Consider the following 15,673-nt stretch of genomic DNA (forward strand, 5'->3'; position numbering starts at 1 on the left):
GGAAATGGTGAAGGTGGAATATTTTCCAACTATGTATTGTGTGTAATTGAATTATACGACACCCCCATAAGTGGATTGCTGAATATCAACGTTATTTTAGTTACGTAAATTGGCGGAATACAGGCTGTAGAATCAGGGCCGGACTCGGGACTTGACGAAATCGCACATTTGACCGGAGTCAGACCGTGTTTATTTTTAACCGACTTCGCAGCCCTGCTCCTAAATACTTATTGGTGAACTCAAATTTTATGATATTACTTTTGCCGAAAATGTGTATATTAATTGTTTTCGAAATCGGACTGTTATACAGCCTATTCCTAGACTGTTTTGGTCTAACCCTGTTTTATTACGACGGTAATGTAAATCGGTGCCACAACAGCGTCGCCCAATGGCCTCTGAGAATCTAAAAAAATATAGGCTACCGTATGGTAGACTGTTGCGGGTGCCACAACACAAAGAGTTTGTAAAAACATGATCGTAAATGATAGGTAAAATGGAGATTAAAAAAAATGTGCTTTTCATATCTACAGTAAAAGCCAAACATTGTTCTGGTGACCGTAAAGCAAGAAACTGCAAATGATTTTTTTTGTTATGATGCGAATAACCGCCTATTAACTTAACATTTTATGACTTAAATTGGACATGACATATAATGACAAAACTTGGGAGAGGCTTTTTCTAATTATAAAACAATTTAAACAACACATCATACTTTGACATAAAAACTATGAACCTCTAAATTTTGGCAATTTGAAATCATATTGTACTTATTATTCCACTGAATTATTTTGTTTGAGGCAGTACCATTCTATGGTAGTACAGTATAATTATAATTATCGTCCACAACGACTTTATGGAAATTACTAGAGCGTGAAGTATTGTTAAGGACGCTGTTTCTTCTTTTCGCGATGTTTGGTGATAAAATTTGTTTCAAGCGTAACACATTTGCTATATTTGCTTTTCCGTCGCTCTGTTGTCTTTACCACCCCGACACTTGACGAAAATGAAGTTTTACAGCTGTTTGGTTTATGTGTCCTCTAAAGATATTTAGTGCAATTTAGAGTTTAAGGGTAAAGTAAAGAATAGTGGCGCGACTATTTTTTTGTTACAATAGTTACTTTTATAAGGTATCTTCCTTTGAAATGTTTTAAAAAGTTCTGGGATTACAGTATTGCGGTTGCCCAAGAATTATCTTTATACTGTGAATAGGAAGTTTGTCTACGACATACTTTATTGAATTCAGTTGTCTATTACATAGGCCTATTTAGTAAATTTAGAAATATAATAAATCGTTTTTGATTTCAATTTTGTTTTTACAGTACCAAAATATTTTCTGTAAAATGTTCTTGTTTTCAGACACTTTCATTTTTTTTTTTTTTTTAAATTGAAGTAAATAAAAAAACCTTAAAGGCGTGTTGTCAGTTTTGTAATGGCTTAGGTAAAAGACTTTCTATTTCTTAATGAAATTCAACGTTTTTCAAGCTTTATAAAGTCAATGGGACAGATAATTAAATTTGAAAATAAGTTTTTTACTTAAACGACTTGGCTGGGTTTATTAGTTGAATTTATTAACTTTGAACTTTGTGTAAAGTAAATGCTGCTTTCTACTGAATGAGCATCCATCTGTAGGCATTGTGGTTTCTCCTGTTGATTGTGATTTTGTAATAACTTGGACATTTTACATCCATAAAATATGAGTTTGGTGATTGAACTTTATGATTTCTCCTTTTTATCTTAATATAAAGGGTGTAAATCTTTTGGCTGATGGCATGACTTTATAAAATTACCTTTACTTGAACTGCGACTTGACTTATAATTTGGTAAAACTGACTAAACTTTGACTAAAGTCAGCCTAAAATGTGTTTTGTGTACTGTTGAGTTTGGTTTGTTTTAATAAGATGTGAAATAAAATACTCTAGTTTTAGGAATTACACTATTTTCATTAAACAATGTTTTTGTTGAATTTTCATTGAATTTATTTTTTTTTAATTTATACTTTGCATATTTTGCTAGTGTTTTTGTATTTTATCTTGAAACTTTCTAACTGGGGCTGCATATGGAAAATTACAAGGTATGTATCATAATATTATTTCTTAAGAAAATTAGGAAAACAGAAAGAGTTTGTAAACTAACATTACAAGCTATGTTTGTTTTTTAATACAAGGATTTTAGCATTTGAATTAGGTACCTAAATTAGAACTTATTTTCAAAAATATGTAAAAACTATGTTGTGAAGCCTACATTATTTTACCAGTAAACGTGGAACAATATTTTTAATATTCTCTCTAGTCAGCATGCATGTATATATTATATAAAAATCTGATTCCCTAAAATGTGTAGTTTGTCTATGATATGATGCTAACATTACCATTTTTCACATGAATTTCAGTTGTTACAGCGTCTGGGCAAGGGTGCTCAGGGATCTGTTTATCTCGTCGAACGAAAAGACAGCGATGAACAGTTTGTTTTAAAAAAGGTGGAATGTAACGATGAGGGTGAGGCAAATAAAGCTTTCAAAGAGGTAGGAATTACTCTTTTAGTTAAAAGAAGTTTGAAATTTGAATGCAAAAATAAATAAACCAGAGTCTGACTCCTCGGTTCAGACTCTACATCCTGTATTCAGCCAATTAAGATAACTAAATACATTGGGTATTCAGTAATCCACTTAGGGGTGTCATATAACTCATTCACTAACAATACATGATTGGAAAATATCCATTCTGCGTTTACAATTTACAGTTGACAACCATATCATTTTCAAAATTTTCTACTGCGCACGTCAAACTCTGGCAGTTTTACATGGCTTTACTTGAGTCCCGATTCGACTCCAACAAAACAGACTGACTCCATAAGTTCTATGTCCGACTCCATAGCCTTAATTAAAAGTTGAACATTTGCATTTGCTTAATGTTAAAGATTATTATTTAAATTTAAAGGCCATGGCCCTTCAGGAGTTGAGACATCAGTATGTTTGTGGCTACAAGGAGTTTTTCGTGACCTGGGACCGTGAAGAATGTGCCATGTTCGTTTGCATTGTTATGGATTACTATGAGATGGGAGACCTGGCCAAAGTCATCAAAACGAAGAGAGTTAAGCAAGAAAACATCGATGAAATGGTATATTAGTATTTTAAGATCAACTTGTTGAAGTTTTCCATCTTTGTTCAAGACTGATGCTAGTCTACCAACATTAGGTTATTACAACTCAACACCCCATAAAGTGCCCTTTTATGACTTCCAAAGACAAACAGCTGGTCAATTTGAAAATCAAACAAACCTGTGACGTTGAAAGCTTTTCGTAAAATAATGTTTGTAGATTTACCTAAACTGAAGTGTTGCATTGGACATATTTTTTTACTTGTGTATTTTAGCCGACTTTTATTGTCCAATTTTAATTTTGGTTAGAGATTTGTTTAATCTTGGTTAGATTTTTCAACTTCGAAAAGTTTCATACAACTTGTAAATGTAACAATGCTGAACAGCTAAAGATATGGGTGTTAACAACTGTGATCTAGCCCTTCTGAAGCTACTTTTTAACCAACGATTATGGCTTACAGATCATTAGTACCGGCAATGGCTTTAGGTGTACTATGCTGAACGGTTTGTGTGTTGATGCATAGGCTAAAATGTATTTTTTTTATCTTCATCATAGATTCTAAAGAAGTGGTTAGGTCAGATGATTGAAGCCCTAGTTTTTGTCCACAAGAAAAAAGTGATCCATCGCGACTTAAAGCCAAGCAACATATTTATGACCAAGAATTTGAGCATAAGCATTGGTGACTTTGGAGTTGCCACAGTAATGGGTGATGCAAGAACTCGGACAAGGACAACAGTTGGTAATATTTTAAGCTTCATTCAATTCCGAAATTTTACTAACAAAGATGAATTTCTCTTCGTTGACCTTAAATTATAAATTTTGTTCTAATTTGTTTGGAAAATAATCTTGAGAGTAATTCATACAACAGAGTTTATCAAATGTGGTCTTTACAAAAAGTTATATTTACAATTTCATAACTGATCTTTCTACAACAAAACCAATACCTGTATACTACTAAAAAACCTACATTTAGTTTTAGTCTGTAGTTATGCAAAAATACAGGGAAATTATATCTTATACATACATATTTATGTAAACAATATTTTGGTGATGACTGGCTTTTGCAGATCAATATTCAAGTGTCAATGTTGAGATAAATTAATTTTACTCGGTTTTTAATGTGATGTGTCCTGCTGATAAAGGCGTTTAAGGTGACTGCTGAATGCTGATAGCCTTCAGCCAATATGTTCACCGCATTAATTTTGGATTAAAAAAAATTAAGGTTCAATGAACTGGATGGCACCGGAAGTGATGGAACGTCCCTATGATGAGAGAAGCGACGTCTGGTCTTTAGGATGTATTTTACTGGAACTAGCAACTTGTGCCTTTATGGATGTAAGTGCATATTGTTCTCTGTTTATTATAATCAAAACAACTGCCAATCCTTTGGGTAAAATTTGTTTGCAACGTTCTGATACTATGAACACATTTTAATTTGCAAAGTAAGTTTTATGGTTTATTTTTATACTTTACAAATGAATACATGTGCTTGTCTTTTGCTGTGAATGTTTTAGACCAGCGGTTCCCAAACTTTTCTAAAAATTTGGCCTGGTGGACCTGTTGCAATTATGTTGATAACTCGCGACCCCATAAAAAACCAAGGGTCAGTTGACCCATGTTTCTTGTAGTACACTAGAGCAGTCACGATTTTTCTAATGTAACAAACTAACAACGTTCTAACTAATGCAAACGATCTGCTGATAACAGGTATGGTACAGCATAATAAATGCTTTATAATGTCACACAGACATCATAAAACACGCTATATGATCGAATAATAAAGCATAACTAAAGACAATAATGATGACAGACAATGTCTAAAACATAGACCAGTGTTTAAAAATATTCGCTAAATCCTAGTGTTAAAAAACTGAAAGACTAATTTTCCTTGTGGAACTTCTGAAACTGTTGTACGAACCCCAGTTTGGTAACCGCTGTTTTAGAGAGTTTCATTATTGTTTGTCTTTGAACTTGCAGCCAGTCCAGATCTCCAGTACACTGTTTGAGATTAAGCAGAACCCGCAGTGCCTAGAAGACATCTTGAGTGAACTTCCCAAACACAAATACTCACCACATTTGTGCCAGCTCATTCGCACAATGCTGAGAAGAAACTTCCAACAGCGGCCCACAGCTGTGTATGTCATGCATAGCATCTACATTTTCTACTAGCCTTTTTAGAAATTCTTAACCCTGGTTACTCACTTAAATATGTTTTAAAATATAGAGGATTTGTTTATTTGTCTAAATCACACTACCAAGTTCACTGTCATTCAACTTGTTAGATAAATCTTGTGAATCCGCAATTTTGATACCTCAAAATTATTTAAATTCCTATACATTTACTCCATTTTATGCAGGGAGTTGATTGCTTTGCCATTCGTTAAAGAGTGTTTGCTGCTAGATCCTAATTCCAAGTTGGTGGAAAAGAAAATTGTAAAAACAGCCCCACAAGGTAATAGATCATTATATTTAATCTACTTTTATAGTTAAAATTGCTGGTTCATAGTTGCCAAGCCTTAATCTAGTGTTTTTTGTTTGTTTTTTAATGTTTTTTTTTTAAGTATTGTTAGCTGTGGAATTGACTTCTAAATATCATATGTTTAAAATACTCTAGGCATTTCCACAATACCTTTCTACAGAATGGAGTACTGCTGTAATTTGTAGTAAAAATCATATATATCTAAAACCTATTTTTAAGTAATAAAATACATGTATATGTATATCTTTTTGGGTAATAAAATATAAGTTTAAAAGCCTTTTTCGATTTTTAGATTAAAACAAATATAACTTAATCTTTAGTTAAACAAAAACGGTATTGGTGCTGTTTCTCAAGTGTCTTTCTAAAATTGCCTTGCAGACGCATTTCCAAAGGGCAAGGGGGCAAAAGTGATTTTTGAATATATGACAAAACACTTTCACAATGAAGAGGCACAAAAGCAAGCATTTAAACATCTCAACAACAGATCTGAAGACAAGAAATTTTGTATGTATAAGTCAGCAATCAGAAATCTTAAACCTACCAGTTGAATCTAGCCCATCAAACATAATGATTTCGCCTTTAGCAGCTTGTTGCAGTAATGTCATGGTACACCTAATAATAATTTATTATACTAGGAGCGTCCAACCTGTGGCCCACTAAAGCCTCAGAAGTTGCTCGCTAAACTTATTATATTTGTACCAACTTTTTTCTTGCTATCTATTGTTCGACTATAACATAGGTATACCATAGCTTAGGAATGTATTTTAGTCTCATAGTTAAAAGTAAAGTAAATAAATTAAAAGTTTCTTGGTATGTTAGATTTTTAAAGTGATGTGCCTAAACAGTGTTTCTGTATTTAAACGGTTTTAAGAAAGCCATTTACAAGTTTAATAAGTTACTTTTATTTAAATGCCAAAGTTGTTTAAAGTGCTTCTTACAACAGATTTTAAGTAACTTATAAAAAGTGTTTTATCATAAACCTATGCTTTTCTAGTTATTTCAGACAGTTGTGTGAGGCAAATACTAGTTTTCTTGTGACTTCATACTTTTCTAAACCTAATAAAATCAGAAAATATGTTTTATGGACGTGTTTTATTGTACCACTTAAAAACGATCCCATAAACACAATTGTTTGCCCATAAATGCTGGCCTGATTTATGCCACTGGTATTGTCTCTATTGTTATGTAGCTGTGTTTATCCTTTTAGTCCCCATTGTAACTGACATTTACAGTGGGAATCAGTTGGCTTGGAGTCTGTATTTGTTTTACCTCCAGAGAAATTCGCCAAACTCTTTGTTTCCTTTATTTACATTGATGGCGAGTAATCTAGCCATTGACTGATTTTTCAGGCGAAACAGTCACAGAACCCATGAAGAAGCAATTTATCCAAATTATGGAATCTCATATGGACTGCTGTGAAATACAAATGCATGGATGCAAGGTCTTATAATTTATTTTTATTACGTTTGGTAGGTTTGTAGTAATTCGTTGTTTAGGTTTTTAAAGAAAAAATAAAGAAAACAAGTCCACATAATTTCATCAATGCCCTTCATGAAAAAAAACATAGATTTTTCCTGTTTTTATTCCATTTTAAACAGTAATAAAGTGGTGATTTATCAAGAGTATCTGACACAGAAAGTAGATTTGTCTACCTATAAAAAGACCCGTTTTTTAACGAAACAAAAAATCTAGTAGAGTGCTATTATATCTAATCCTGAAATGACATGTTTCCAGCTCATTGATAACCATACAAAGGTGCAGTGTATGTATATATATACAGGCATCGTGCGCTTTCATACAAGCAAAGTGTTACCTATTGAAAGTGTCGCAAATTCACAAAATATTCCGCAAATGTTCGTTTTCATTACTATGACGACGAGGGGTTTTGTTTACTTAGAACCACGTATTTAACTTAACTTTGTCACTTTTCTGTAATTAGGTTTTTTATCAAAGAATGAAGCAAAATGCAGCAAAAAGTTTCTGCATATTGTAATTAACATAACTTAATGGCATTTTAAGCGTTCCTCTACGAGTCTACTGGTTAAACAGAGTTACAAAGTCATATTGTAATAGCCTAACTGGAGCCGAGTTTTTAACGTTTAGTTTGCCAAAATGTCAAGCAATACGTTTTTATGAATTCAACTCAGTAATAAAAATGCTTTAAATCTCAATCAAAGGAATTCAACAAAGCCACACAACTTAATCACTCAATTTTTCACAGTTTCTCCTGCACCTGCTTGAGCATTCCGGTGGTGCCATCATCAGCTTCTACACCCAGCACATGATCAAGCCGGTGCTTGTCGCAATGCGCTCGCATCCAAACAGCGAGGAGCTGCAGTCTACCGCTTGTTCCCTCATTATGGCGCTTTCTGCCGACGGTTAGCATTTTTGTAATTTTGTAAGTTCATCTTGGAATGAAAGATACACACAGTCATACAGGCTAGTTGTTTTTTAGCCCGCCTTGCTTGTATCATTGATCTACAGATTCGGTTAGTCTGTGCTGGCTTTCGGTGTACATCTTGGAACTCAGTTTCAGAGGCCGCCTGAAAGCGTGTCGTAGGCTGCATCTTTTCCGCCATTAGTATATTTTTCACGTCTTGATCAGTTTACACAGGGGCTAAAAACAGTCGATGAAATCAGAGTAAAAAAACGGTACTGCTTCTATAAATCTTTATAAATGGTCGTATTTGTCTAATTCTAAGTAGATGAATCACTAAATAAAGACAAATCGTATTAAACTCTCAACAAGCTTGCGCACAACCGTGTGCTTCATCAGGTCAAAGTAGAAATAAAAGAAATTAAAATGCACCGAGTAGAAGTACACACTACACAGTGTTACCCAAACTAACGTACTTGTCTAAATACAACCAAATTACACACCTGGACTTCTGTTGCACGTGCTTCAACCTTATTTTCCCTTTAAAAAATATAAAACCACCATATATAGAATGCTACACTCGGGCTTGCATGCACAGATTGACGATCTGCTGATGTTCTCAGGGCAAAGTAATTACCGGAACGTTTTCCCTATTTATTTATATAATTTCAGAGAACGCTGCCGAGGTGATCGGCCAGGCTGGTGGCGTCCAAGACATTCTGTCGGTGATGCGTCAGTACGTCAAGCACAGTGACATTTGCGCCAACTGCTGCGGTGTGCTTTGGAGTCTCTCAGTCAACGGTGCGTCTAACCAAAAATTTTGTCAAGCCTATGTTTTTTGGCTGTGTGGGAAACCGATTTAACAATGATGCATAAGCATGGCAAGATATTGTATTGTGTTTTAAAAGAATCAGCTGGAATTGGTGTAGGCCTGTTTTTAAAGCCAGCTGTTCGTTTTTGCCTTTTTTATGGAACAAAAGTTATTCAGGAAGAAAACATTTTTTTTTCGAACATAGTATGGAAATTCGTAGTTTATTTCGGGGCCGTATTATGCCTGGGTCATCTGGGTTAATCTTGTTTGGATCCCAATGTCTTTGGATGTTATACAGTATTTTCAAAAAGCAGTATTGGAATTGCCACATAAATCAGAACAAAGAATTTAATAATTAATAACAGTCGATTTTTTTATATACCAAAAACTTTGTTGCAGTGCTATGTGTTCATGAAGACCATGTACTTATGGTAAATTCAAAAAAGTTTACAAAGCAGCTAACCCATCTGAATACTCTGGATCACAACTTTATAAGCCACCGCATCAGCGGCAGCAACGCTGTTTATTTTCTTTCAAACCCGTTCGATTGTTACGTCACAATATGAGCTGTGTTTCGCACAGAGTCGAACGCAAGGATTGTGACGGAGGAAAAGGGTCTCCAGGACGTGTGCAACGCAATGGAGATGCACAGCAACGACGTATCGGTAGTCGAAGCCGCCTGCTCGGCCATCTGGTCTTTGTCATTGGAAGGTGATATTAAGATAAACGCTTAATAAGCTTTTTGAAACAGTATACAGGCATGACCATTGACCAAGTATGGACCATGCAACTTTTGCGGTTATAGTGTAGGCTTAATACAATGTTTCGCGTTGCATGGTAAAGAAAACTATGTTTTTTTATCAAGTGTTATCCAAAATGTGTTGCTTCGACCAAGTTTACCTTTTTAGGCGTAGAATACAAAACTAACACTTTGATTGTAAAAGCGGGTTAACTAAAAATATTTTGACAAAAAGATCTTTACCCACGTCCCGCTATTTTAATTGTGTTAAAAACTATTTGTCGGCTCTCTCCTATAGCGATATGGTATTTTGTTATTTACCCCTTACTTTGATATATTAAATTCGATTTTTTAAAATAGTATTCAAATAAATAGAATAAAAACATGGTCATTTTGGTGCCACAACAAACGCAATCGTTTGAACAGTTAAAATTGTTATACACTCGTACAACAAAATAGGGGTAATATCACATTATGATTATTATTTATTTTGTTCAGTTGTTCGGCCAAATCGCATAACTTAAAAAACGGGCCCACCCGTTTCAAGCACCTAAAATAATTCGATAGCTTTATTGTGTTTATACTCGTTGATTTCGGGTAGAAATGACCAAGTTCAACACGTGTGTTTAAAATGCGAATAACGCTGTGTAGGGGTTAGTATAGTAGTTTGTCGAGTGACGAGAATAGAAAACGAGTTTTCAATTGAAAAGCAACATCTGTTGGGAAGCAACCTTTGTCCCATGAAACCGCCCATTACCGCTTTTCGTGGCGACCAATATTGCTACCGGGTACGTATTCCCACGATTAGGGTAACCCGCTATATTTGTCGAGTGTCATGTTGGTGCAGAAATAAGCCTTGTTTTTTCTATGGTTATTGGCATCGTTTAGAATTTTACAGTGTCCAATTTACGAACATTACGCGTTTCTAAGGAACGTTTAATAAATCATATTAAAATGCGTTACCTAAGAGGTGTGAATGTAGCCTACTTGTAAACTTCTAAATATGTGAAAGTGCATCGAGCGCGAATTTTTTTGGTTAAACTGGTATTTTTCTTTAATTTGTTGCGAGTGTTATCAGCATATTCTCAAGTAAATTTTGCGCAGTGAGTCAAGCCAAGTGACCATAATTGACCAGTGCTGGATTTTAGATACATCAAATTTGTAAGGATATGTCTTGAACACTTGAATAACCATTTCTGCTTACAGAGGAATAGTGCAAGTGTACCCGCAATTCGTAGATACCTGTAGATGTATTTTATTGGTGGAATGACCAGAAGTATCTGTGCAAGAGGTGTCAAGCAAGTCCACGATAATATTAACAGTTACTTTCTTTCCAGTGCCCAATATTGAGTTATTAATGTGTTGTTCCTTAAAACCGTTTGTTATACTTCTTGTAATTGGTTTCACGACGTAAGATTGCCACCTGATTGTCGTTATATCAATATTATACAATATATATATTAATAGTTCATGTTAAAACAATTAAGTGCATGGTCCAATTAGTTGTGTTTGTTTTCATTGCCTCCAAAATTCCTTGATAGCCTCACAATAACATTGGCAGCATGCTCCTTTTTGACTACTTTTAACAAATCAGGAGATGAAGGCGGATAGACCGAGTACAAACGATGTAATTATAGGCAATCCATTGACGAGTTGAAACACGGATATAAACAAGAAAAGTAATTTAAGTCTGATTTCATTTCCTTTAGACGACAACGTGGACCTTCTGTCGGAGGTGGCCATCTCGCTTATCATTGAGTCGATCCAGCAGCACATGAGCAACATGAAGGTTATCAAAAGCGCCCTGATGGCACTTGCCAGTATCGTCACATGTGGAGGTGGGTTGGCTTAACAGTGTTGTAATGACTAAAGTGCACTTAACGCACGGTTTTCAAATGACTTGACTTGACTCTTTTGGATGAAATGACTTGAGAAAGGTCGGCTTAACAGTGTTGTAATGACTTGACTTAAGTCACGGTTTTTTAAATGTCTTGACTTGACTAAAGTCTGTTGAAAAATTAACTAGACTTAACTTAAGTCTTTTTTGACAAAATGACTTGACTTTTGACAAAATGACTTGACTTGAAGTCTATTGGGCACTTTTCAGCATTTTTAAGTAGTAAAAAAAAAGACATTTGACATCACTCTAACGCACAAACGTACCAAACATAAAACATATTTGCGAACAATTAAGGGAGATCATTAATTTATATTTTTGTTAGCTCGTCGAACAATTAGTTTAAAGAATATACAATACAAATATGTAGCCTATAATATAAAAAAATGCAACAATTCGAAAGAAATATCGGTTTTCCAAACTTGGGTTTGCGAAAACCGTAAGGTCAGCTTGCGCTGCTTAACCACTTAGTTTTCCAATTCTCTCCACTCAGAGTACCCTCTCTTGCGCCTTATTGTGCTTCTTTACGACAGCCTACAAGCCAGGTGTTAACACAGTAAGATTAGTCGCGCTTTAATCACAAGACGACGGGCCGGCTGTATTGCGCCAACACGTAGGCAAACAAGCGATATATCCAATTCCGTCTAGCCGCTGTTGACACTGTTGGGAATCGGTTGGCACCCAAGGTGCACTTTAAAAGGCAGTTTTCACCGATTAGTAAAACCGTAAATCATATGCCGGTCGGCCTAAAGTAGAGCTGTTAAAAAATATAAATATTTTTTGGTAAATTGATGATACAGCACACTAGCGCTTGGTTGCGAATGTGTAATGTTGATTAAATAGAAAAAATCATAGCCTCTATTGGTATAATGCTCTTAATGTAACCTTGCTTCTAACAAGCTCAATGTGCAGCTGCATTTTTCTATTAATGGTAATATTGTGTATGTTTCATACTTGCGTTTTGTTACTAATGTGTAATGCTGCTTAAAAAAAATAATGCCCTTGGTGATATAAGGATTTTGATGTCACCTCTCTTCAAAGATGTTTCAAATGCTGCATTGTGCTATCAGTGGTCTTCAATATTGTAAATTTTTCAAAATTAAACACAAGTTGCCAAATCAACGACGACCAAAAACCGATTTACCCCTGCCATTTGTTTCGCAGAGGAGTGCGCCTACAAAGTAATAAGTCCTAGCCCGGACGTGGCGGGCCTGCAAGTGATCACACAGGCTTACAACAAGCACAAGACCGAGGTCGACATCGCCGAGAGCCTCTGCACCTTGCTACTGGAGCTGTGCGAGTTTGGTGGGTTATCTGTCTAACTAACTAAGCCATTCATTTGTATACGGTGTTGGTGCGCGTTTCGGGCCTGAGCTTTATATTTGTTGTGTTCGAGCAGTGTTTCTCATTACTGTAAACAGGTCATTTGAAATGACTCCAGTTTGAAATGACTCCAGTCCAATTCAAGTTATTTGTAAAATTATTCAAGTCCCAGTCAAGTCATAATTATAGCAAGTCAACTGTTTAAGCCAGTATTTCTCACCCCTTTTTTTCGTGGCGACCCAATTACTAAGGTTAAGATTAACAGCAAAACTTTTGCGTCCCAATTATTTTCACTAAACTTTTTGCAAGCTTAACTTGAACAAAGAAGAAACAGGATAGTAGCATCAATTGATTCGGACTTAATAAAAATGGGCTCTACCGTTGTAATGCTTCCGCAATTTTCGTGATTTTTGGAAAAAAATTGCTTAAAACCAAGCTATGTAATTAAAACCACATGAACAACTTCAGTAGGCTATCCAACTAAATTCAACGGCGACCCTATGATTGGTCGCGGTCCATAGGTTGAGAAACACTGCTTTAAGCCATTCATTCGTATACTGTGTTGGTATGTGTGCCGGGCCTCATCTGGGCTTTATTTGTGTTGCATGAGAGAAGTGTTTCTCAGTGTTGTAAACAAGTCATTTTTGAAATGGTAAGTCCGAATCAAGTCATTTGTAAAATAACTTAAGTTTATGTCAAGTCTTTTTTTATTAAATCACAAGTCAAATCCAAGTCAAGTCATGTCAGAAAGCGCTTTTGAGTCAATCATTGACTGGAAATGTTTTGTATAAGGCAAAGTTTGCGTAGTATTACCTTCCTTGATTGATAGTCTTGTAGCTTGAAGCATTTGACATAGTTGTAATGAGGGAAATGTCCTTTTTTTATTTGCGTTTCAAAGTCGGACTTTAATTTCAGTGGAAATCATACCCTTGACCTTAAACAAATTCACGCTTTCTTACTTTGAATGTTTTTGTTTTTTTCTGCAGACGACATCATGCAAGAGCTGAAGTCACCAAGTCTGAAACTGTCCAATGTGGTGACAGCCATACGTAAGGCTTTTATGTCAAACGAGGTAAGTTTGTCCGTTCTTAAACTCACCACAAGAAGTCTGTCAGACGAATTTGGGTTGAAAGTAAATGCTTTCATTAAGCATTTATTATAAAAAATCGTTTGTATGTTACGATTCGCCAGAAAGGCAAAATTTCCTGTTGTTGCTCACTTCTTTATAACCACGTGTAAATAAACAGTTTTCTGAACCGAAAATTCTATTAGGTTTCTTAACATGTCTACAACTGCCCGTAATCGCACATAGGCCTATGTAGGAATACAACAACAACAAAAATCTGCGCTGTACAAAACGCAACGTTTAAGCATAAAATTGTTTCACACTTTTCGAATTAGGAGACGTAATAAGAATATCAAAGGCCACAAAGAAGTAGGTATTAATTTAAACGTTTCCAATAACTCTTTATTCCTTTTCAACATAGCGAGAAGGCACTGATAAATGATATTCTTATTACGTCTTACTACAACCTGCTCCAAAATTGGGAGAGTTTGTGTTTGGTATCTGTAAAAAGAAAACCGACTTAACTGAAAGATTTATCGCACAGGAAATTAACCAAAGCACAGCTGTGATTTTGCAAAATTTCGGAGCCAAGGTGCCTTCGTCGCCCCGAAGACCCCCGTCGGCCCGTTCTCGGCCCCGTTCCGCCATGAAAAAGTAGCCACAAGTGGGCCTCCTGGACTGAATTTATTTCGTTGATTGGGATTGCTTAACTATGCAGTAAAGCATGCGTTTCGATTCACTACAGCTTGATAAAGTTTTCGTTACGCGAATGAAAAAATTCTTAAACTTCTTCAAATTTTTTATTTTTAGTTTTATCGAAATTGTGCCCAAACTTTTTACATGACCTTTTGTTACTGTACAGCAGCACTTACTGTGTGCACACCACTGTATTTTCTTGCTTGTAATTTTATTTATCACCGTCGTCGCGTGCTAAAGTATTTTACGTTTGCTTTTTTCCTATTATACACACACTCACCCACGTAATTACTATTCTTATAACTTCACCATTTGCACTCTCACCCGTAATAAAAAAATGCAGTTAAAAACAGTCGTGTGGTTGTTTTCTCGTCTCGCTCCTCTCTGAGCCTGCATAGCTCAGTTGGTAGAGCGACGGTCCCGGCTTGACCGGAGATCGTGAGTTCGAACCTCACTGCAGGCTAGTTGTTTTTCTAGCCTGCTCTGCTTGCATCATTGATCGACAGATTCGGTGAGTCTGCAATGGCTTTCGGTGTACTGCAGTCAAAAACAGTGTTGATTTTATAGCCACTTTAGTACTAAGATAGCAGGAGGGTGAACCAAAATATAACGCATGCGATAATACTTACATGCTGAATTATACAAGATTGTAAGCATCTTGGACAGCAATATAATTTACTAATGTTTCGCAGGTCACACATATAAACGCTAGTAACTCTTGTTTTAGTTAATTTTCCTAAACTTTCCTTGATGTAATTGCATATGTTAAAGATACAAGTGGTACGCCAACACTGTACGAAACCTCCCTATGGACCAAGAATAGAAAAAGTTTTTGCATAAGAAACAAAACAATGTTTCGTAGACCACATGTAGTCTTTCTGGCTAGGGTTGCCATAAAGGTTTTGAATATTTAATTATTTTTGATTTAGTCCTTGAACCACCCTATGTTTTTTGGAAATTTATTTTATCCTGTTGATTAGCCGCAGCATTGCTCAAGTTCAAAAGAACTTATTTGTTTTCGGCCGAGGTGCAAAGAAAAGTCAGTTGGTTTATTATAAACTAGATAAAATACCCGGTGAGGCCCTGGTTCAATTGTGTAGGCCTATTTATCTCCTGTCGGTAAAACCTCCTTTTTGCTGGTCTTGGTAAAAAACCTAAACACCGCGTCAAGGACTGCCCGTCGTTTCCA

At 35.5% G+C, this 15,673-nt stretch overlaps 1 protein-coding gene across 1 annotated transcript; it reads left to right on the forward strand.

Moving 5' to 3' along the window:
- Positions 1–1,899: 1,899 nt before the first annotated feature.
- Positions 1,900–14,804, forward strand: LOC146146789 (serine/threonine kinase-like domain-containing protein STKLD1). The gene is made up of 16 exons (XM_083387296.1): positions 1,900–2,071; positions 2,390–2,521; positions 2,937–3,116; positions 3,652–3,835; positions 4,319–4,431; positions 5,074–5,231; positions 5,454–5,548; positions 5,954–6,079; positions 6,925–7,016; positions 7,797–7,953; positions 8,625–8,753; positions 9,346–9,474; positions 11,212–11,340; positions 12,564–12,704; positions 13,709–13,794; positions 14,333–14,804. Exons 1-16 carry the CDS (start codon positions 2,057–2,059, stop codon positions 14,444–14,446), a joined length of 1,980 nt encoding a protein of 659 aa, XP_083243422.1. The 5' UTR covers positions 1,900–2,056; the 3' UTR covers positions 14,447–14,804.
- Positions 14,805–15,673: the final 869 nt, after the last annotated feature.

Source organism: Ascidiella aspersa, chromosome 4 (genome assembly GCF_963924565.1).
Source record: "Ascidiella aspersa chromosome 4, kaAscAspe10.2, whole genome shotgun sequence".
Lineage (NCBI taxonomy): Eukaryota > Metazoa > Chordata > Ascidiacea > Phlebobranchia > Ascidiidae > Ascidiella > Ascidiella aspersa.